At 36.8% G+C, this 24,077-nt stretch overlaps 1 protein-coding gene across 1 annotated transcript; it reads right to left on the minus strand.

Annotated features, from left to right (window-relative positions):
* Nucleotides 1-29: 29 nt before the first annotated feature.
* On the minus strand, nucleotides 30-22,418 carry LOC122023145. Its single transcript, XM_042581233.1, has 5 exons — nucleotides 22,383-22,418; nucleotides 22,227-22,289; nucleotides 20,701-20,973; nucleotides 610-1,332; nucleotides 30-175 (listed from the first exon to the last, which is right to left on the minus strand). Exons 1-5 carry the CDS (start codon nucleotides 22,416-22,418, stop codon nucleotides 152-154), a joined length of 1,119 nt encoding a protein of 372 aa, XP_042437167.1. The 3' UTR covers nucleotides 30-151.
* Nucleotides 22,419-24,077: the final 1,659 nt, after the last annotated feature.

Genomic DNA, 24,077 nt, shown 5'->3' on the forward strand with positions numbered 1-24,077 from the left:
GAGCTGAGCAGCTTGAGCTCAATCTGGATGATGTCAATTCTAGCAGATGGAATGCTATTCAGGATGTTCTGCTTCACGGCATTAGCAGCTTCCAAGTTCCTTGCACCGATGATGACATGGGCTCCTCTCAGGGCCAACACCCTTGCCGTCTCTACTCCGATCCCACTGCTTCCACCTGGTCAGCAAGAACAGATCAAACAATGGTTTAATTTGCGAACAAAGATTATTTTTGTATGACATCAGTACTGAAGAATCAAAATTTTCAGGCTAATGATTAACTATCTTGCTTTAGTTAGAAGACAAATTGTAGCTTGAGCATAAGAGAAAAAATAGGCGAGAATACACTTTTCACTCTGGAACTATCAAGTTAATCTAGAAACGATTTAGGGAAGAGGTACTTTGTGGATAAAGATCCGATTTTTAGGGCCAATCAACTTTCTTTTTATTACTTCGAAGACAAATTTTACAATTAGGATGAGGAAAATGGGGGGAAATAAGTCAGAGAAGAAAAGAAACAGCTCTTTGAAGCGAATAGCACACATCTCAGACTATTAAGTACCAATTTTAAGCTAGAAACGACGGACTATACGGATTTAGAGCAGACTTAACTGTGAAAGTAGACAAAGTGGGAGGAAATGAAGAGAAAGGTACTGGTGACGATGACGGTGAGGCGAGAGGCGTCGATGCCCTCAGTGACCTGCTCGGCAGTGTTGCCGGATCCGAATCCGCTAGGTCCTTTGATGCCGGTGGCTTCCCTCCAGTACCCCTTAGCTTCTCTCTCAGCAAAGCAGCAGAAGAGAGAGATGAGAGAGAGGATAAGCGAAATCCGATGAAGGAGGAGGGGGAACGAGGCGATGTTATTTGTAGTGGCCTTTGCCTGGCTTGCTCGGTAATGGAGTTCGTGAAGGGTTGATATCGGGTCCGTGAGATGCTTCCGTGCCAAGCATTCACGATAGTGCCAAAGTTGACCTGACGGGGTAAAGGAAGAACAATGCCTGGGTCAACACAACGACATTGTCTAGGTTTAAGAATGAAAATGGGACGATTAGGGCATTTGCTATTTGACGAAGAGGTGAAGGAATAAGGTGAGGAAATTTTGCCCACGATCTTTATGGAGAGGAGTTCGGAGGGGAGGTTCACAGAGAAGGGTTCGCCGGAGAGGGGTTTGTCGGAGAGAAGTTGGACGGAGAGGGCGTGAGAGGAGTTGGATGGAGAAGGCGAGAGATGAGAAGTTGTGAGAGGGGTTCGGGAGGCTTTCGGAAGATAGGTGTGGGTGCGAGTGAAACCTAAGGTTTTTTCTACTCCTTGCTTGATCCAACGGTTTGTATCATTCTAGATTTAATTTAGACGAGAACTTGACAATAGACAACACTAAAAAAAATGGTAATAGACAATGCTTTTCAAGAAGTGTTGTCGTTGACCCACAAAAATCACTAATAGACAACGGTTTTTAAAAAAGAGTTGTCTATTAGTAAGAAAATAAAGAAATAGACAACGCTTTTCACTAAAAGCATTGTTAAAAAAAAACTACAACGCTTTTTAAAAAAAGTGTTGTCTTTTAAGTGGTGTAAAAGCCCAATTTTCTTGTAGTGGACCTTCAGAAAATCAACTCCCCCGAATCAAGGAACGTGACGTGCTTCAGATGCAACAAAAAGGGTCACTACAAGAACGAGTGCCCGAAACTGAAGAATGACAAACCGAAGCTGATCAAAAATAAGGCGCTCAAAGCGACGTGGGATGACACTTCCTCGGACGAATCGGAAGCTGAAGAACAAAAGAACCAGAGTTACCTCGTGCTGATGGCCCATGAAGAAGAATCAGAGGATGAATCGAAAGACAGATCTGAACCCGAATCGAGCCACGAGTCCGTACTCATTTCTGAAGGTTCCGAAGAGGTATACCGAAATCTAAACAGAAATTTTTTTAAAATTATTTCCTGCTTAAATAATAAATTAGTGAAAATAGAAAATGAAAATAAGTCACTCCTTGAGAAAAATCAAGTCCTCAAGGAACAAATCAAAAACTCAAGTCCAACTCAAGATCTAACACTTGAGGAGGAGAATCTATCACTAAAAATTGAAATTAATAATTTAAAAGAAATGTTAGAAAAATTCACAACGAGGTCCAAGAACTTAGACTTAATTTTAAACAATCAAAAAGCAAGTTACAACAAAACTGGACTTGGTTACAAATCAGGTTCAACTAAAACTTTTAAATCATTAATAACCCAACACAAACCAACACATAAAGCTTGGGTTCCGAAAGCGTGTCTCACCACGCAAGTAGGACTTAACCAATTTTACATACCTAAAGAAAAATATATTATATAAATTCAAATAAACCAAATCAAAAACTAAAATACAAACCTAAATCAAACAAATCAAAATCTAAAACTCACCAAAAATTAGACTATCACCAAGATAACTATAATTATAAAAGAAACAGACATAAAACAAAAAACAAAAATTAAATTAATGGCCATTAATTCAGGGGGAGGCTCCAGAATAGCTGGCACCTCCAAAACTAACCTACCCAGCAAGGTAACCCTAACCAACCTACCCGATAGGGTAATTAGGACTAGTTAAAGAGGGTTCAAGTTTAACTTGAAAAATGGTAATGGTGAAGTATTGGATGATAGTACGTTAGGGAAACTTCGTCTATGCATGTCTAGGAAGATATGGCTTCGACCTGGTGCATTTGGCTAAGTGGAATTGACCGAAGCTACCCTTTATGAATCCTAACCAGTTAGACCAAGGTTTTGTACTAAGTCCAGTGGATAGGACTATTTGGAAAACCTCGAAGGCATGGTTACTTTAATGATGTCCGAGTGACTCACCATAGCCCAGAAGTTTATCCAGAGAACGCCTATTTGTTGAACCCAAAGCTAAACCTAAATCTAACACAAGTTAAAAACAAACTCCAAAATTAAATCTAATTCATCTTACAAAATTATAGGATTGCCTGATTGAAAACATAGATCGGGTGAGATGACTAAGGACATTAAAATTTAAATTTAAATTAAATTAAAACTTAATTTAAATTTAAATTAAATTAAAATTAAATTTAAACTCGAATTAAATTAAAATTAAAATTAAAATAAAATTAAATTAAATTAAAATTAAATCAAATTAAGTTTAAATTAAGTTAAATTTTTTTAAAATAAAACTAAATTTTTTTTAAACTTAAAAATTTTATCTTTTTAAAAAACTTAAGAATTTATATTAAAATTAAGACTTAAATTTGTTAAACTTAAAAATTTTATTTTAAAATTGAAACTTAAATTTTTTTTTAAACTTGAGAATTTATTTTAAAACTAAAAGTTAAATTTTTTAAAACTTTAAAAATTACCTGATGCTTAAGAATTAACTGAAAATAACCTTAAATTACACTAACCTTAATTCCCACTTATTGTAGGGAACTAGGTGGATCTTAGACAGTGGTTGCTCCAAACATATGACTGGAGATCACACCAAGTTCACTCAGCTTACTTACAAAAGCCTAGGAACAGTTGCCTTTGGAAACAATGGCAAACTAAAGGTAATTGGCATAGGTAATATTGAACTACAACTTGACTTTATCATTACAAATGTCTTACTCGTTGAAAATTTCAAGTATAATATGCTAAGTATCAGTCAATTGTGTGACACTAAATATAAAGTTAGGTTCTTATCTACAGAATGCTTAATTAAACACCTAGATAACCCTAACATAAGCCTGAAAGGGTTTAGAAAAGACAATATCTATGCAATCAACTTAACCACTTCTTCAATTAAGTGTTATTTAACACAAAAAGAAGAAACCTGGTTATGGTATAGAAGAATGTCACACACGAATTTCATAAATATAAGCAGACTAAATGGATTAGTTAAAGGATTACCAAAATTACCTAACTTAGATTCAACCATATGTAATGCTTGTCAACAAGGTAAGCAAACAAAATCCACCCACAAACCAACTAATGAATCACAAACCAACTCAATTTTGGAACTTCAACACCTAGACCTATTTGACTCTCATGGAGTCAAATCAATAAATGGAAGCTTATACTGTCTAGTAATAATAGATGACTACTCTAGGTTCACTTGGGTAAAATTCTTAAAATATAAGGATGAAACTTTTGAAATTTTTTCAAACTTTTGCAAACAAGTTGAAAATGAAAAGGACCTTAAAATTAAAAGAATTAGAAGTGATAACGGGGGAGAGTTTAAAAATCATAACTTTACCAAATTCTGTCTTGAAAATGGCTACCATCACGAATTTTCGTGCCCTAAAACCCCCCAACAAAATGCGATTGTAGAAAGAAAAAATAGAACCTTACTTGAAGCCTCTAGAACGATGTTAAATGAATACAACTTACCTAAGTATTTCTGGGCAAAAGCTGTTAGTACAGCTTGCTATGTGCAAAACAGAACAACACTAAATAAAACCCATAACAAAACCTTTTTCGAAATTTATTATAATAAACAACCCAATATAAAATATTTTAAAGTATTTGGATGCCCAGCTTTCATCTTAAACACAAGAGAACACTTAAGAAAATTCACTTCTAAAGTTGACAATGGAATTTTCGTAGGTTACTCCCCAAATAGTAGGGGCTATAGAGTTTACAATAAGGTTACCCTAAAAATTGAAGAAACTACTAATGTGAAATTTGAAGAATCCAAACAAAGAGTAGAACAAACACAACTTCACCCAGTTGAACTTGATCAAGAAAATAATAATTCTGAAGGAGCCAACCAAACTCTAAATCATGAAGAAGAAGAACAACCTCAGGCAAATCATCCACCTAGAACTCTAAGAGTCAACCCAAATCACCCAACTGATCAAATAATTGGTGACCCAGACCTTAGGGTTCAAACTAGTTCATCTTTTAGAAATCTAAGTCAAATATCTTTAATCTCAAAAATTGAACCCAAAACTGTAGCTGAATCCCTACTAGACCCAGATTGGGTCATAGTTATGCAAGAAGAACTAGGTCAATTTGAGCGTAATGAAGTTTGGGACTTAGTACCACCACCCAGAAATAAGAAAATAATAGAAACAAAATGGGTATTCAGAAACAAATTAAGTGAAACTGGGGAAATTACTAGGAATAAAGCTAGGCTAGTTGCCAAAGGGTTCAGTCAAGTTGAAGGACTTGACTATGATGAAACCTATGCCCCAGTAGCCAAATTAGAATCCATTAGAATGTTACTAAGTTATGCAGCACATAAAGGATTCAAACTATACCAAATGGATGTTAAGTCTGCCTTTCTCAATGGACTAATAAAAGAAGAAGTTTACGTAGGTCAGCCACCTGGATTTGAAAATCTAGAACACCCTGATTATGTCTTTAAATTAAAGAAAGCATTATATAGACTTAAACAAGCACCCAGGGCATGGTATGAAAGGCTAACCTCTTACTTAACATCCAAAGGGTTCAACCAGGGTCAAATTGACCCAACCTTGTTTGTTAAATCATTAAATAAAGACATATTTATTTCACAAATATATGTAGATGATATAATCTTTGGTTCAACCAACTCATAATTTTTAGAAGAATTTACTAATCTAATGGAACAAGAATTTGAAATGAGCCTAGTAGGAAAATTAACTTATTTCTTAGGATTACAAATCAAACAAACAAATGAAGAAACTATATTTATCAACAAAAATACACTAAAGAATTACTTAAAAAATTCGGAATGGAAAATACAAAAGAAATAAAAACACCTATGGCAGTAAATACAATCCTAAATGATGACCCCAATGGAAAACCAGTTGACTTAAAATATTATAGAAGTGTCATAGGTAGTCTACTATACTTAACTGCAAGTCGACCTGATATTTTATTTGCAGTTAGTATGTGTGCCAGATACCAAACCTGTGCTAAAGAATTTTTAGATATCTTAAGGGAACAACAAATGTAGGTATTTGGTATCCTAGGGCTAACAGCTTTGAATTGATAGGATATTCTGACTCAGATTATGCCAGGTGCAAATTAGACCGCAAAAGTACAAGTGGTGGATGTCAACTATTAGGCCCATCACTTGTCAGCTGGTTTAGTAGAAAGCAACACTGTGTTGCATTATCTACAACTGAGTCAGAATACATAGCAATAGGAGAATGTGTTGCACAACTATTATGGATGATGCACACCTTAAACGATTTTAACTTAACTATCTCAAATGTAAAAGTTTTAATTGACAATATTAGTTCAATTAATTTGACAAAAAATCCAGTGCATCATTCTAGAATCAAACACATTGAAATTAGGCATCACTTTATCAGGGATCATGTCACTAAAGGTGACATTGAACTCAAGTACATTGAGTCTAAGTCAAATATAGCTAACATATTCACCAAACCACTCCCTGAAAGTGAATTTAGCAATCTACGTAGAAAATTAGGGATGTGTCTGATAGACTAGGATATTCAAAATTCAAAATTGTTTTCTAAACTGATTGCTTTCAAAATTCTAAGTTAAACCTGCATTTATATTTTTCAAAACTTCCCTATTTTTAATTTTTCAAAAACAATTTTAGCCTTAGACTAGTTCAAAATCTTTAGAAAACATGTACCCATAGGACTAGTATTTGAGCATCTCACCAACACCCTAGGCTTACCTTGATTGTGATTGACAAACATAGAAAGGGGTGAGATGCATAGGCCAATTGCTTGGACTTAAGATGCTTATGTCAGTGCATCGATATAAGTCTGGGCGTTAAATACAAAACATACATTGATCAAGCTAAGTTACTCAGTTAAGTCAACCACTAACTGATTGCAATTAACTTAACTTGACTAACCAAGTGAAAGCTGCTATCTTTTGATAGTCAGTAAGTACCTAATTGGTTAGACAGCTATTTTAGATGTCAGGTTTAGGGGGAGGATTAAATCAACACTTAACACCAACATTATTTTCTCCACCTTAAGCATTTTTTATATATTTTTTTTTATTCAAATTGGTCGTTGGTTTCAAATCTAAATTTTTTAAGTCTTGAAAAGAAAAGTTTTTCAAATTTAGTTTTTGAAATCATATTTTTCAAATATTCTTTTAAAACTAGCTTTTATAAAATTAAATTCTTCAACTAGCTTTTAGTTGTCTTCAAACTTAGTTTCAATCAGTTTTGAAAAGAAAATATCTTTTAAAACTCAGTTTTGAAATTATCTTACAAATTTGAAAAATGTATCTAGCTTGAAAAAACTAGCCTTACAATTTTGATTGTCAAAACTTATGTTTGATTAATACTTTAAAACATTTTTCCTAAAATTTGAAACTTATACTTATATTTGAAAATCCTCTATAAATTTACAAAGTCATTTTTGAAAATTAAATTCTGTAAAAATAAATCTTTAATGCTTCAACTCTTTCAAAACTTAGCTATTTTCCAAAAGACTGTTTTATATGTTTTAGCCACCTTAAAAACTTAGTCTTAAAATTTTAATTTATTATTTTAAACAAATCGTCGAAAGTTCATAACTCCCCCAAGTTAACTTGACATCGCTTTCTACATATTTTTTATTTATTCTATATTTTTTGAATGTTAAAAATATATCCTTGTTTGATGAATGCCAAAGGGGGAGGGATAGGTGGTTAAGTTAGAAAAACAAAATTAAACTAACTTAAAACCCATGCTAGAACAAAATGCTCTATTTTTTTTTGCATATTTTTACTAACTTAAACAGGTTGTCATTCCATCAAAAAGAGGGAGATTGTTGGTGTGGTTAGCACTAACGGTCTAACTCAGGTTTTGATGAATGACAAATCGGGTTAAGTTAGGTTTGTTGTGATCTAACACTCTGACCGAGTGTGCAGACGAAGTCCAAACAAGTCGACGGGCTGACCAGATGTCTGGCACGAAGTCCAGCTAGGTCGACAGGTTGACCGGATAGCTGGCGAGAAGTCCAAGCGAGTCGACGGGCTGACCGGACGCTTAGTGAGAAGTCCAGACGGGTCGAAGGGCTGACCGGACGTCTGGTAGGTAAGTAAGGTAAGTCACTGGAGGAGAGTGACTGTGAGGACGCATTCCCGGGAAGGGGACATTAGGCGTCGATCTGACTTAGATCCATTTCAGATATCTAGGTTGAGATCGTGACTAGATTCCGGTCTTGGAAAGACGGAATCTAAGTCATACTTTTTATGTCAAACTTATAAACTGTGCTAACACTTTGTTTTGCAGGATATACACCATTTATTTGCCTCGGACTGACCTTGTCTTGCAGGAAAGCTGGTTTCTAGAGAAAGGTGATCCGGGCGCCCGGGAGGTAAAACTCATCCTGATCGCGCGTCGCCACGTGGAGCTTGCTGGTTGGACCTACCATGTCCCACCAGGGTGCTCGGAAGGGATCCAGGTGCCCCGAGCCTCCTATATAAGGAGGGTCAAAGGCGGAGCACAAAAAGACACAACTCAGAACTCTCAGACTGCTTGCTCTGCTACTCTACGCTCCAGCGATGCTAACGAAGCTTCGACAACTCGCTCCTATTCTTTTAATTTTCCTCCCTTGTCGGTATAGCTTTGTTTTATTTTTCATTAGCACTTCTGTACTAAATTTACTGTAATCAAATATTCGAACTGCTAGTGGATTGCCCAACGAAAGCACTCGACGAGTGCGGGCCTTGGAGTAGGAGTCGACACAGGCTCCGAACCAAGTAAAACCAAACTGTGTTAGCCTTGCCTTGATTTCTTACTTTGTCTTTACTCTATTTCCGCTGTGCGCTTAACTCTTTTCGAACGAAAGTTTTAATCGATATTCACCCCCCCTCTATCGAAACATCAAGATCCAACACTTACTCGCTCGGGAGAGCCACTAACCCTGGGGCTTTCCCCTTGCACAAATCTCGTACAGGTGCCTCTCTAGTAGACAACACTTGGGGTCTTTCCTCTCGGCCCATCTCCTTGGGAGGAGTATAGAATTGCTAGAGTGTATACTAAAAGCCTAGCTTTTTGTAAGCATCTAAAAGAATCACATTGGTCATATGTCTATATTTATTTGCTAAGTATAGTTGTTCAATTAATTTATATTGTAGATAACATGGTGAGTGGTGTCACTCACAGAAGATCATGTTATCAGTTCTTTATAAATTATAAACAGTTGCTTACGACTAAGATGGAAAGGAACAAACCGTTGGAAAAGTCGTAGTGTAATTATGTATTAGTTTATCTTGACTAATAAATTACACTAGCACACTCTAAGTGCATTGAGTAGGACTATTTAAGGTAAGTTCTTTTTATACTAACTTAATAAAATAACAAAATCTTAGTTATTATGGAAGTGTGTGCTCTTAATCCTAATATAATAACAAGCACATATATTTGGTATTTATTTCTTTGACTTGTCAAAGGGTGAGATTTAGCTCGATAAATCAAAAAGCCCGATAAGTTGGGAAATGATATTACTTATAGTGTGTGTTGTTGATTATAGAAGGAAACTGTGTCCTAGTAATCTAGGTTGATAATGTCCCCAAGAGGAGCTCATAAGGATTGTCATGTTAAACCGACATGATGATAAGGTTGAGTGGTACTACTCTTGGACTGAGATATTAATTCAAATGAGTTGTCAGTAACTCAATTAATTAGTGGGCATCCGACATCTTAAACACAGGGAGACTAACACACTCATAATAAGAAGGAGCCTAAAATGTAATTTAGGATTGGTGCGGTAGTTCAATAATAATTCTTTAGTGGTATGAATTATTATTGATGAAATTAAGTTGAGTGTTCGGGGCGAACACAGCAAGCTTAATTTCATTGGGAGACCAAAACCAATTCCTCCTCTCGGTCCCTATCGTAGCCTCTTATTTATAAAGTATTATACCCACCCTTACCCACCTTCTTACCCATCCTAATGGGGTTGGCCAAGCAAGCTTGGAACCCAATCTTGGGCTGGCCAAAGAAAAAAGGATGAGCTAAATAGAGGGGTCGGCCAATGCTTGGAGCCCATGCATGGTGTGGCCGGCCCTAAACAAAATAAAAAGATTTTTATTTTAAAATTTTTCTTATGTGGCTTCCATGGTTTTAAAAGAAAGTTTAAAATTTAAATTTTTCCTTTTATAGCTTTCTACAAAAGATTAAGAAGAGATTCGATATCTTTCCTTATTTGTAGATTGATAGGAAGATTTTAATTTTGATAAAACTTTCCTTTTTGTAACCATGTTCATGATTTAAAAAGAGAGTTTTAAAATTAAATATTTCCTTTTATAAGTTTCTACAAAAGATTAAGAAAAGATTAGATATCTTTCCTTATTTGTAGATTGAAAGGAGATTTTAATTTTAGAGATAACTTTCCTTTTTGGAAATCATCCACATGTTTTAAAAGAGAGATTTTAATTTAAAGAAATTTCCTTTTATAACCAACCATGAAGGGATAAATTATTAGAGAAATTTTTATTAAAAATTTCCGGAAACAAATTAGGAAGTTTTAATTCTTGTATTAAAACTTTCCTTGTTTGGAGCTTGTCGGTGGTCGGCCATATGATTTAAGAAAAGGAATTTGATTCTAATTAATTAAATTTTCCTTTTCATGGCAAAGGAATTAAGGAAGGTTTTATTTAAATTTTCCTAATTTACCAAGACTAAGGATTATAAATGAGAGGGTAGGGGTGTCTTCATTGCTAACAACTCTATTCTATTTCTCTCCCTCTCTTCCTTAGTGGTGGTTGGCCCTATTGCTTCTAGCTCTTCTCCTTTTCTCTTCCTGGCCAGCGGCATCAACACAAGAGGAGTCCTTGGTGGCCGGTTCTAGCTAGGAGAAGAAGGAGAGAAAGGAGGTTTTGTTTCTAGCATCCCTTAGAGCTTGGTGGTGGTAGCTGGACCTCTACATCTCTTGGAGAATTGGTGGTGGTCAAATCTAGCTTAGAGAAGAAGGAGCTTGGTGGTTCTCATCTCGGAAGATCGTTGCCCACACAATGTCCAAGATTAGAAGAGGAATACGGTAGAAGATCAAGAGGTTATTTGCTTACAAAGAAAGGTATAACTAGTAATTGTTTTCCGCATCATACTAGTTTTTCTTTGTATGAATTCCAAACACAAGAGGCATATAATTCTAGGTTTCGAATTTGTAATTCGAGTTCATTTTTTTTTTGTTTTTTTGAATTTGTGATTCGATTGTTCTTTTTGGTTAAACCTAATGTTATTTTAGGAAATTAAATATTAAATTTCTATAAAAGGCTTTGTCGAGGCAATGGTGGATGATCCCATACCCAAGAAGGCCCAGTGCCTCGTCATGTTTGACCTGGGAGCCGATTTTAGAAATAAATATTTAATCAACTTTGTAACATAGGTCGGACTTAGATCAATAGTGTTAAGTTTCGCTTGCGATCTAAGTCTAAATCATTAAGAACAGATAAGTTAAATTTGAAATCAATAATGTTAAGTTCCGTTTGTAATTCCGAATTTAATTTCTAAAGAACACAATAGGTTGTTATGAATGGTTCGACACTTGTATAAAATTTTTGTACAGTGGAACCGATACGATCTTCCTAGGACCAACCAACAATTGGTATCAGAGCTAGGGTTTGCCTCTGTGTGTTTGGTTTTCAATTTAGTTATGCACATGTCATACATAATTTAGGCAGGATAATAGTAGGATGTGCTAACTTTGTGGTTGCAGGCTCCAACTATTATGGCTTATAGATGTTGTGTGTGATTGGACCCTTGGACATGGCAAGGGCATTATTTTATGTGTGCATGATTGTATGTATCAAATATAGCAGGAGCTGTATTAGTTTTTGAATTTTACTTTTTTGTTTGATCTAGAATACATGTACATTCCTTTGTGGAATATAGGATCGATATATGTAAAATTCTATTTTTGTCGTGGATCGTATCCTTGCGAAGCGTGGTGCTATTGGAGGACCAGAGGCGCAGCAGAAAAGGAAGCTCGATGGACCCGACAACATGGACCCGATGGTGGTGGCTAAAGATGGCAGCAGCCAGGGTTGGAGCACACGAAGAACAGTGATGGAAGAAGCCATAATAGTTGGAAAATTAATTTCCATATTTATTGCTCTTATTTACTGTGATGTGTGTGTGCATGTGATGTATGCTTGATAGGTTAAAATTCCTCACCTTAAATAACTAAGTGGGAGAGGGATTAGTAGATAGATTCCACGGTCTCCATTACTAGTTTGTAAGTGATGCAAATAAACTTGCGCGTTGGCTCTGAGTGCCTTCCTCCATATTAGATGAGTTTGTTTGCGGATCAGTAGATCAAACTTCCTTTATGGATGGTTATAGAAAATTATTTAGGAGCGTGTGATCTTTCCCATCGGAAGGGGCACAATCCTACTTAATGGACTTAGTATCAAGTAATGGTATACACTTAGGCGCATTTAATAGTATCCTCCCCATCGGAGTCACTGCTATTATTTGTGTGACCAAAGGAAAACTAACTATTAATTTGTCATAAAAATAGATTGACAAGATAATAAAATTAAAACCCCCTCTTACAAATGTTTGAATTTGTATACGTCCACACTATCGTGGCATACAAAATTCACGGTGTTTGAGGTAATTTTATTTGTCATAAAGATTTATTAACAAGATAATTAATGGGTAAAACCCTCCTCTTACAAATGTTTAAATTTGTATACGTCCACACTATCGTGACATGCATAATTCCCGGTGTTTGAGGTGTTGGTGAATTTAAATAATATTGTTTGAGGAATCAATGTTATTTTAAATTCAAAGTCTTGACCAAATATTTGATCAAAGAAAGACCAACTATTAATTTTATTTGTCATAAAGATAGGTTGACAAGACAATAAAATTAATGGATAAAATCTCCTATTAAAGTTTGAATTTGTATACGTTCACGCTAACGTGGCATACAAAATTCACAGGATTTTAAGGTGCTGGTCTTTACCAAATATTTTTGTGATTCTTAGGATTACAAATATTTGTCAATCCCCTAACTGTTACACTATAGAATAGACTTAGTAGTTCCAATTATGATTGGAAACAAAACTTGGACTTTAAGGTGGACTATCCTCTTAGAATTGAGAATAATAAAAGTGTATTTAATTCATTAGTTGTTGAAACATGTTTAGTGGTGTTATCTACCAGTACCTTGTGTGTAGATATGGGAGCCACTGATCATGTCTGCAATTCATTGCAGGCGTTCCAGGAAACCTGACAACTATATGAAAGGGAAAATACCATCTACATGGGCACTGCTGCAAATATAGCAGTTGTTGCAGTGGGAGATGTTTATCCTCTAATAGGAATAAAACATGGATTTTGAGAAATTGTCTTTACGTACTAAGTTTAGAAAGATTTTGATTTCAGTTTCTAAACTATTAAAGAATAGATATTCTGTCTATTTTGGTAACAAAGTTTTTATCAAGAAAATAGAAAAGTTATCTGTTCTGGTACGTTAGTTGGCAATTTAAAATCCAATAACTCCCACGATGCAACAAATGAAAATTAATAACACATCTTCTAACTCTAAGAGAAAGCAACCTTCGGAAATGAACCAATCATATCTTTGGCATCTAAGGCTAGGTCATATTAACTTGAGTAGGATTCAAAGGATAATAGTCAATGAACTTTTGGGTTCATTGGTGGTAAAAAACTTTCCAACCTACGAGTCTTACTTGGAAAGGAAAATGACCAAGAAGCTTTTTAAGTCTAAGGGGTAAGGAGCCAAAGATGTGTTGGAATTGGTTCATTCTAATTTGTGTGGATCTATGACTATCCAGGTAAGAGGTGGTTTCGAATATTTCGTCTCTTTTATAGACGACTATTCAAGATACGAGTATATTTACTTGATGCGCCGCAAGTCTAAATACTTTGATAAGTTCAAAGAGTACTAGGCTGATGTGAAGTAATATCAAGGTAAAAGTATCAAGACACTACGGTGAGATCGTAGTGGCGAGTACCTCTTGGGAGAGTTTAGGAGTCACTTATCAGAAGTCGGGATTCAATCCCAATTTACTGCACCTGGTACACCCCAACAGAATGGTGTAGTAAAAAGAAGGTATAGGACTCTTATGGAAATGATTAGATCGATGATGAGTTATTCAGAAAATTACCAAATTCATTTTTAGGATATACTCTGGAAACGAAAGTGAACATAGTACCTTTTAAGTCAGAACTCTCTACTCCCATAGAATTGCAGAATAGGCGTAAGCCAAATCTGAAGCATATTCGGATTTGAGGTAGTCCAACACATGTGCTGGAGGGAGATACTGATAAGTTGGATAGGAGTTCACTTGTTTGAAGGTTATCCTAGAGAAACGAAAGGAGGTTTATAGTCCTAAAAATCAGAAAGTCATGGTTAGCACCAATGCCCGATTTTTAGAAGAGGACTATGTAATGAACCACAAGCCCATAAGTAAATTTATTCTTAAAGAAATAATAAAGGACATGTCTAATATAACACCAATTGTATAAAATGAAATATCACAAGAAACTGTAACACGTATCACAAATGATACACAATTGCAGACAATGCCTTATCGTAGTGGGAGGGTTGTTAGGCAACCGGAAAGATTAATGTTTTAGGAGAGTCTTTAGACTTAATCCTTGGTAAAACATGAACCTGATCCCTGGACATATGACGAAGCACTCCAAGATAAAGATGCAGTATCTTGGCAAAGAGTAATGAATACAGAATTAGAATATATGTATTCTGATAAAGTCTGGGAGCTTGTTGAATAACCAAATTGTGTAAAAGCTATTAGGTCTACAATAGAAAAAGAGGGACAGACGAGAAGGTGGAAACCTTCAAAGCAAGGCTTGTTGAAAAAGGGAAACCTTTTACTGGTAGTCATGTTTAAGTCTATCTAGATTTTTTTTTATCTATTGTTGCTCATATGGATTATGAGATTTGGCAAGTGGATGTCAAGACAAGCTTTCCTTAATGGAAGTCTTAAAGAAAACATCCATATAAAGCAACAAGAGGGGTTTATTGCAAAGGGCTAAGAGCATCTAGTATGTAAGCTCAATCGGTCTATGGACTGAAGCAAAAGCTTTAAGATCTTGGAACATCCAGTTTAATGAAGTAATCCAGACCTATGGATTTATTCAATGTTCGGATGAGTTTTTGTGTATACAAGAAGTATGATGGAAACGTGGTGGTATTTTTTGTACTATACGTAGATGACATTTTTGATAGTTGGAAACAATATCAAAGTGTTGTCGGAAGTAAGGGTATGGTTGTCCAAGCAATTCGATATGAAGGACTTGGAAGAATGCGCACATATTCTAGGGATCAAGGAATCACAAGAAAAGAATGTTGTGCTTATCCCGAGCTTCATACAATCCTAGCTCGTTTTAGCATGTAAGACTCCAAGAAAGGTTTTGTACCTTTTAGACATGGAGTAACTTTATCTAAAGAGATATCTCCGAAGACATCAAAGTAGATAGAGGACATGAAGGCAGTTCCTTATGCTTCGGCTATCAGAAGCCTAATGTACGCTATGCACGAGATCAGATATCTGCTTTGCCGTGGGCATGGTTAGCAGATATCAGAAGTAACCCAGGACTGGGACACTAGACTGCTGTAAAGTATATATTAAAGTACCTTAGAGGGACTAGAGATTATATGCTAGCTTACAAAGCAGATGATTTGCTCCCTGTGAGTTACACGAATTTTGACTTCAAATAAGAAGGGACAATAGTAAGTCGACGTCGGGGTTTTGTGTTTACTTTAGGAGGTGAAGTCATAACTATGGAGGAGTGTTAAGCATAGGTATTTTTCGAACTCCACCATAGAAGCTGAGTATATGGAAGCCTCAGAAGCAGCCATAGAAGATGAATGGCTCAGTAACCTCATGATGGACTTAGATGTGATTCCTAATTTGCCCAAAATTATTTGGTGTAGTAGCAAACTTGAAGGAACCATGAGCCCATAAGGTAAGTAAACATGATAGAGCGCAAGTACCACCCAATACGAGACATCGTACAACGAGGCGAAGTTGTTGCCGCCTAGATTGCATCAGGTGATAACCTGAGAAATCTTTTCACTAAGACCCTTAAGGCTGTAACGCCCTGCCCTTCCCCTCGCCTCGGGAAGGGGGCGAAGGGACGGGGATTACTTGCAAACATACATACATGGCAGCGGAAGTAAATAATGTTTTTTTTTTTGAAACAAATTAAACTAACTTAAGCATACAATCATGTTGTCATAGAAACATGCTCATTATCATAGGATCATATATCCAACATATCATGTTAACATTCATAACTTGATCTAACATCTACTACTTACTACATAATGCATAGCATTTTACTTGAACTAAGCATACTATCAGAGATCATCAAAACATAAGTTCATAGTGAGTAGGCATCAATAAATATCATCCATCATACGTAAAGTTTTAGAACATAGAAACATTAAGCAGATTTATTCCACCATGCCACTGCCACACACATTCTTGCCCTTCCTGCTACTCCCCTTTAATTCAACTATTCCTTTCCTTTGTCTGCAGTACAAGGGAAATTAAACTATAAGCACATAGGCTTAGTAAGATTCCTTCCTACTCACAAAACATGAATCATGTATCTAAACATAAAGTGGTAACATGTTCATTTAACCAACATCTAGATATAAATCTGCATACTAGCATAAAGTGGAGTCATACTCATGTAAGTAAATCATAACATAGCATGTGAGAGTTCATACACAAAGTAATAACATGATCATCTAGGCATCATAAACTTATTTTTCAGAAAGGAACATCTTACTAAAACATAAAGGAAAACATTTAGCATGAATAAGCATATGCAAGATATCCTTTGAAAACATGCATCATGAATGAGTATATGCAAGATGTCCTTTGAAAACATATATATCATATAAATACTTAAACATAATCTCATTATGAGGACCCAGCTTTGTACCACATACATATATAAATGCGTGCATCCTAAGTAGATCCAAGGTAGCAAATCTTGAACCTACTAGGAACTAGGCCCGTTTCATAGACCATCGACCTAGGGGCAACTTAGGAGCTCATCCCTTTTACTAGGCCAGTTTCATAGACCATCGACCTAGGGGCAACTTAGGAGCCCATCCCTAGTACAAGCCATACAAAGTAAAATAACATATCATGTTTCATATCATATTATATCATATCATAGCATATCATGTTCTTGTCCTATCATGGCATATCATATTCTTGTCATATGATGAAGAGTGCTCTTAGTCCCAACTTAAGGGAAGCATCTCTTAGGCTTTTCATCATACATAAGCCTTGCATAACATAGTAGCATAAAGTGCACATAACACATTGCATTTCTTAGAGAAAACATACATGATGACGTAAGTGCACATAACAAATAGCATGATGGCATAAAATCCATATCACATCATAAGAAATCATTAGCATATATGATTGGGATTTTTGATCTTCCTATAACCCTAAATCTTAACCTAGTCGAAACCTAGAGGTAGGATTCTAGGTTTTCTTCTTTTTTTTATTTTTAACCCCACATGAAGCATGGAAAACTTAAACTAACCATATATCAAGAATCATACATCATGAGAAAACATAAACATGCATAGTTAGGTTCAAAACTTTTCCCTAAACCTTCCATTTAATCTTGGTTGAACCCTAAAGGTAAGGATCTTAAACTTTGACTACCACAAAAAGCATGAAAACTTAAACTAACCATAGACAAGGGATCATACATCATGATGGAGCATAAACAAGCATGATTAGATTTCAAAACCTTGCTCTAAGCCTTATGTTCATCCTTAGCCAAAACCTAAGGTAAGGTTCTAAGTTTTGTTTATACAACATGTAGCATGAAAACTTAACTAACAACATATAATAGATCATACATCATGAAGGAGCATAACAAGCATGATTAGATTTCAAAACCTTGCTCTAAGCATTATGTTCATCCTTGGCCGAAACCTAAGGTAAGGTTCTAAGTTTTGTTTATACAACATATAGCATGAAAACTTAACTAACAACATATAATAGATCATACATCATGAAGGAGCATAAACAAGCATGATTAGATTTCAAAACCTTGCTCTAAGTCATATGTTCATCCTTGGCCGAAACCTAAGGTAAGGTTCTAAGTTTTGTTTATACAACATGTAGCATGAAAACTTAACTAACAACATATAATAGATCATACATCATGAAGGAGCATAAACAAGCATGATTAGATTTCAAAACCTTGCTCTAAGCCATATGTTCATCCTTGGTCGAAACCTAAGGTAAGGTTCTAAGTTTTGTTTATACAACATGTAGCATGAAAACTTAACTAACAACATATAATAGATCATACATCATGAAGGAGCATAAACAAGCATGATTAGATTTCAAAACCTTGCTCTAAGCCTTATGTTCATCCTTGGCCGAAACCTAAGGTAAGGTTCTAAGTTTTGTTTATACAACATGTAGCATGAAAATTTAACTAACAACATATAATAGATTATACATCATGAAGGAGCATAAACAAGCATGATTAGATTTCAAAACCTTGCTCTAAGCCTTATGTTCATCCTTGGCCGAAACTTAAGGTAAGGTTCTAAGTTTTGTTTATACAACATGTAGCATGAAAACTTAACTAACAACATATAATAAATCATACATCATGATGGAGCATAAACAAGCATGATTAGGTCTTAAAATTTTACACTAAGCCTTGTATTCCATCTTGGCCGAAACCTCAAGAGTAAGGTTCTAGACTTTTTATTACAACATGAAGCATAAATTGTAAACTTGACAACCATAAGTGACCACAACTCCTTATCTTGGCCGAAACTTGCAATAAAATCCCCAAGTTTTTCAAACAACTTTTAAACATAAAGCGTACGAGAACTACTTGTACTGCAGGTGAGGGAATACTTACATCCTCTCGCTTAATTCACTAAGAGAATACCCTTTGCTTCTTGAAACTTTTTCCTAGAAGAATTTCTTTGGGCTTGGTTTCGGCAATGGTGAGGGTGAGGCTTTGGTTTTTCGGTGGAGAGAAGAAGGAAGGAAGAAAAGAGAAGAAAATGAAGTTCTCTTTCCCTTTTTCTTATTTATGTTGAATGAAGGAAGAAGGCAAATTCATCTTTTTCCATTAGGGAGGAAGAAGACAACTCCAACTTTTCCTTCTAAGTCTCCTTCTAAATGAAAGGCCTTCACCTTAACTACAATTCCCCTTCTTTTCCTAACAGCACACCCATACTGGGGCTACTGGTTATCACATACATGCATCTAACACAAAGTCCAAGGTTCAAACCTTGGTCATGCCTCTTTTTGGTTCTATTTTTCTTTTATTTTGGAAAAAAACCAAATAAGGCCTATTTTAATAATGGTAAAATTCATAAAATTGCTAGGGATCCTATGGGTGTTACAGTCCCCCATTCCTTATAAAAGTTCGTCCTCGAACTTAAAATAATTCTGGGTATTTCTGCTTCATATCGTCACATAACTTCCCTTGAGGTGGCACAGGACTTCCTGCTGAGTGCATCAGCCACTTTGTTCGCTTTTCCCGGATGGTAGAAGATCTCGCAATCATAGTCCTTTACTAGCTCGAGCCATCTACGTTGTCTCATGTTTAGGTCCTTCTGTGTGAAGAAATATTTCAGACTCTGGTGATTTGTATAAATCTTACACTACGCTCCATATAGGTAATGTCACCATATTTTGAGAGCAAAGACCACGGCTGCTAGCTCTAGATCGTGAGTGGGATAATTCCTTTCATGTTCCTTAAGTTGACTAGAGGCATAGGCAATGACCTTGCCATTCTGCATGAGTACAGCTCCGAGTCCTAATCTGGAGGCATCACTGTATATATCGAAACTTTCATTACTTTCCGGAAGAGTGAGAATTAGAGCACTGGTCAGTCTCCTTTTCAATTCTGTGAAACTCTTCTCGCAATCTTCTGTCCATTCGTACTTCTTGTTCTTCCTGGTGAGAGCTGTCATAGGGGCTGCAATTCTAGAGAAACCCTCTACGAACTTCCGGTAATAGCCTGCTAACCCCAGAAAACTTCTGATCTCACTGGCATTCTTTGGCCTGTCCCAGTTACTCACCGCTTCAATCTTGATGGGGTCTACCATCACCCCATCCTTGGAGATAACATGACCCAAAAATGATACTCGATCGAGCCAGAACTCGCATTTGGAAAATTTCGCATACAGCTGTTTCTCCTAAAGAGTTTGCAAAACTATGTTCAGTTGTTCGGTGTGCTCTGCTTGGGTTCTTGAGTAGATGAGAATATCGTCAATAAAGACGATTACGAATTTGTCGAGAAATGCCGAGAATACCCGATTCATCAGATCCATAAACAAAGTAGGAGCATTCGTCACTCCGAAGGGCATAACTACGAACTCATAGTGTCCGTATCTGGTTCGGAAAGTCATCTTCGGTATATCATCCTGTTTCACTTTTACTTGATGATAGCCAGACCTCAGATCAATCTTAGAGAAGATGGTGGCACCTTTCAATTGGTCAAACAGGTCGTCAATCCGTGGTAGAGGATACATGTTCTTGATCGTCACTTTATTTAATGCTCGGTAGTCTATACACATTCGCATAGACCCATCCTTCTTCTTTACGAACAGCACTGGAGCACCCCATGGAGAGTGACTAGGCCGGATTAGTCCCTTGTCGAGTAACTCCCGTAGCTGTTCCTGAAGTTCCTTTAATTCAGCTGGTGTCATACGGTAAGGTGCTTTAGAGATCGGTTTAGTACCCGGAATCACTTTGATCTCAAATTCAATTTCTCTATCGGGGGTTAACCCTGGTAGTTCATCGGGGAATACCTCTGGGTAGTTGCACACAATTTTGACATCTTCCAGTTTCTGGTTCTCTGCTTGGCTTGTATCAACCACACATGCTAGAAACCCAGTGCATCCGCTGTTTAACATCTTTTGTGCCTTAATGGCTGATAAAAATTCCTTGGTTCCTTTCCTTGGCTCTCCGATAAACTCAAACATCGGTTCTGATTCTAGTCGGAAAACCACTTTTCTATTACGGCATTCTATTGAGGCACCGTACTTACTCAGGAAATCCATGCCCAATATAATATCATAATCCTGCATATCGAGTACTATCATATCACAGTAGAGTTCTCTGTCTGCGATTCTGATGGGTGCGGCTCGCAGCATATGAGTAGATGACATCACTTCTCCCGACGGTAGGGTCGTTAAGAACTTGAAATCTAAGGCTTGAGGTGGCATGTCTATCTTTCTTGTGAAAAGTGTAGAGACGAACGAGTGTGTTGCCCCAGTATCAAATAATACAGTAGCATGCTGACTGAAAATAAATATCTGATCTGTGACAATTGTAGAATCATTCGCCACATCTTCCTTTGTGAGGGAGAAGATCCTGGCATTCGTCGTAACTAGCGGAGCTTCCAATCTCCCTTGGCTTATCTGAGGGCCTTCTATCGCAGCTTGCATTAGGTGTAGCTGTGAGGGAGCAACTCGGTTCTGGACATACTGCTGAGGAGGTGTCTGAACCTGAGTAGGGCAGTTTCTGGCCATATGTCCTTCCAATCCATAGTTGTAGCACTTATTTGTGCCTATCCGGCATATCCCTAGTGCTTCTTCCCACATGTGATACACTGAGGAAACATGGGTTGCTTGCTTGCGGGACCACCCTTAGAGTCATTCCATTGCTTTCTCTTGCCACTGTGGTTTCCTTTCCAGCTGGCTCTGGTATTTTGAGGTTTCTGTCCTCCTGGTTAGGCTTGACTCTTGCCCTTGTTCATCGCCTTCAAATAATGTTCGATGATCAGGGCACTGCTGATTAGCTCTTCTGCAGTCTACGGTCTATTAACTTCTCCAGCCACGTTCAGAGTCATTTCGGGTCTGAGCATCTTCAGCATGAGTCTGACCCTTTCTCTTTCCGTACTGACCAACTCTGGGCATAGGCGTGCTAGTCGGTTGAATCTTTTCACAGCTTCATTAACGGACAGGTCACCTTGCCGGAACTCGGTGAACTCATCGTAGTGTTTGTTGGTAACACGGATATGGAAGAATTCTTCAAAGAACTCAGCCTCAAAATCCGTCCATCTCATTTGGTTCACTTGTCTTTTTGCTTTAACTCGGTCCCACCACATTCTGGCATCTCTGGTAAGACAGAATGATGCACACTTGACCTTCTCATGCTCTGGTCAGTCCAATAGTTCTACTATGCTTTCCACAGTCTTGAACCAAGCTTGAGCGTCCCATGGTTCACAATTACCAGAGAAGGCTTCCGGCTTCAGTCTCTGCCACTGAATCAGGTACGCCTCCTGTCTGATCCCTGGGGCAGGGCCCACGGGCGGTACTGGTGCCGGTGGTACTGGCACAGCTGTAGGTATGGCTGGCATCGTGTTCTGATTCCCTGGTGGGGTAACAGGATTCCCCTGCTAATTCATCAGAGCATTAATCACTTGTTGTTGTTCCATAACCTGACGCTGAAGTTCGGTGACTACATGCATCAGATCGGGTGGGGGTACCGTCTCATCAGCTCTGGTATTGCGTCTTCTAGCCATGCTTATCTTCATAAATGACAACAAGGCTAGCATAAGTTATCATTATTCCTAACCAGGCTAGCATAAGGTCATTATTATTCTCAACAAAGCTTAATCATAAGTTATCATTATTCCTACCCTACCTTCATGCATACTTAGATTATAACATTCCTTATCATACTTAAAAGAATAGAGTAAGCATGTTATCATACCTAGATTTCTTATCATACATAAAAAAAAATAAAGTAGGCATAAAGATGGCATAGAAATTCTTACTTGGAGCGGCAGTATGAAGGCTTGATGTGTGTGTAGTGGAAAGGCAGACCTGCTCTGATACCAAACTGTAACGCCCCGCCCTTCCCCTTGCCTCGGGAAGGGGGCGAAGGGACGGGGGTTACTTGCAAACATACATACATGGCAGCGGAAGTAAATAATGTTTTTTTTAAAACAAATTAAACTAACTTAAGCATACAATCATGTTGTCATAGAAACATGCTCATTATCATAGGATCATATATCCAACATATCATGTTAACATTCATAACTTGATCTAACATCTACTACTTACTACATAATGCATAGCATTTTACTTGAACTAAGCATACTATCAGAGATCATCAAAACATAATTTCATAGTGAGTAGGCATGAATAAATATCATCCATCATACGTAAAGTTTTAGAACATAGAAACATTAAGCAGATTTATTCCACCATGCCACTGCCACACACATTCTTGCCCTTCCTGCTGCTCCCCTTTAATTCAACCATTCCTTTCCTTTGTCTGCAGTACAAGGGAAATTAAACTATAAGCACATAGGCTTAGTAAGATTCCCTCCTACTCACAAAACATGAATCATGCATCTAAACATAAAGTAGTAACATGTTCATTTAACCAACATCTAGATATAAATCTGCATACTAGCATAAAGTGGAGTCATACTCATGTAAGTAAATCATAACATAGCATGTGAGAGTTCATACACAAAGTAATAACATGATCATCTAGGCATCATAAACCTATTTTTCAGAAAGGAACATCTTACTAAAACATAAAGGAAAACATTTAGCATGAATAAGCATATGCAAGATGTCCTTTGAAAACATGCATCATGAATGAGTATATGCAAGATGTCCTTTGAAAACATATATATCATATAAATACTTAAACATAATCTCATCATGAGGGTCCGACTTTGTACCACATACATACATAAATGCGCGCATCCTAAGTAGATCCAAGATAGCAAATCTTGAACCTACTAGGAACTAGGCCCATTTCATAGACCATCGACCTAGGGGCAACTTAGGAGCCCATCCCTTTTACTAGGCCCGTTTCATAGACCATCGACCTAGGGGCAACTTTGGAGCCCATCCCTAGTACAAGCCATACAAAGTAAAATAACATATCATGTTTCATATCATATCATAGCATATCATGTTCTTGTCCTATCATGGCATATCATATTCTTGTCATATGATGAAGAGTGCTCTTAGTCCCAACTTAAGGGAAGCATCTCTTAGGCTTTTCATCATACATAAGCCTTGCATAACATAGTAGCATAAAGTGCACATAACACATAGCATTTCTTAGAGAAAACATACATGATGACGTAAGTGCACATAACAAATAGCATGATGGCATAAAATCCATATCACATCATAAGAAATCATTAGCATAT

The sequence above is a fragment of the Zingiber officinale genome, chromosome 9B (assembly GCF_018446385.1).
Source record: "Zingiber officinale cultivar Zhangliang chromosome 9B, Zo_v1.1, whole genome shotgun sequence".
NCBI lineage: Eukaryota > Viridiplantae > Streptophyta > Magnoliopsida > Zingiberales > Zingiberaceae > Zingiber > Zingiber officinale.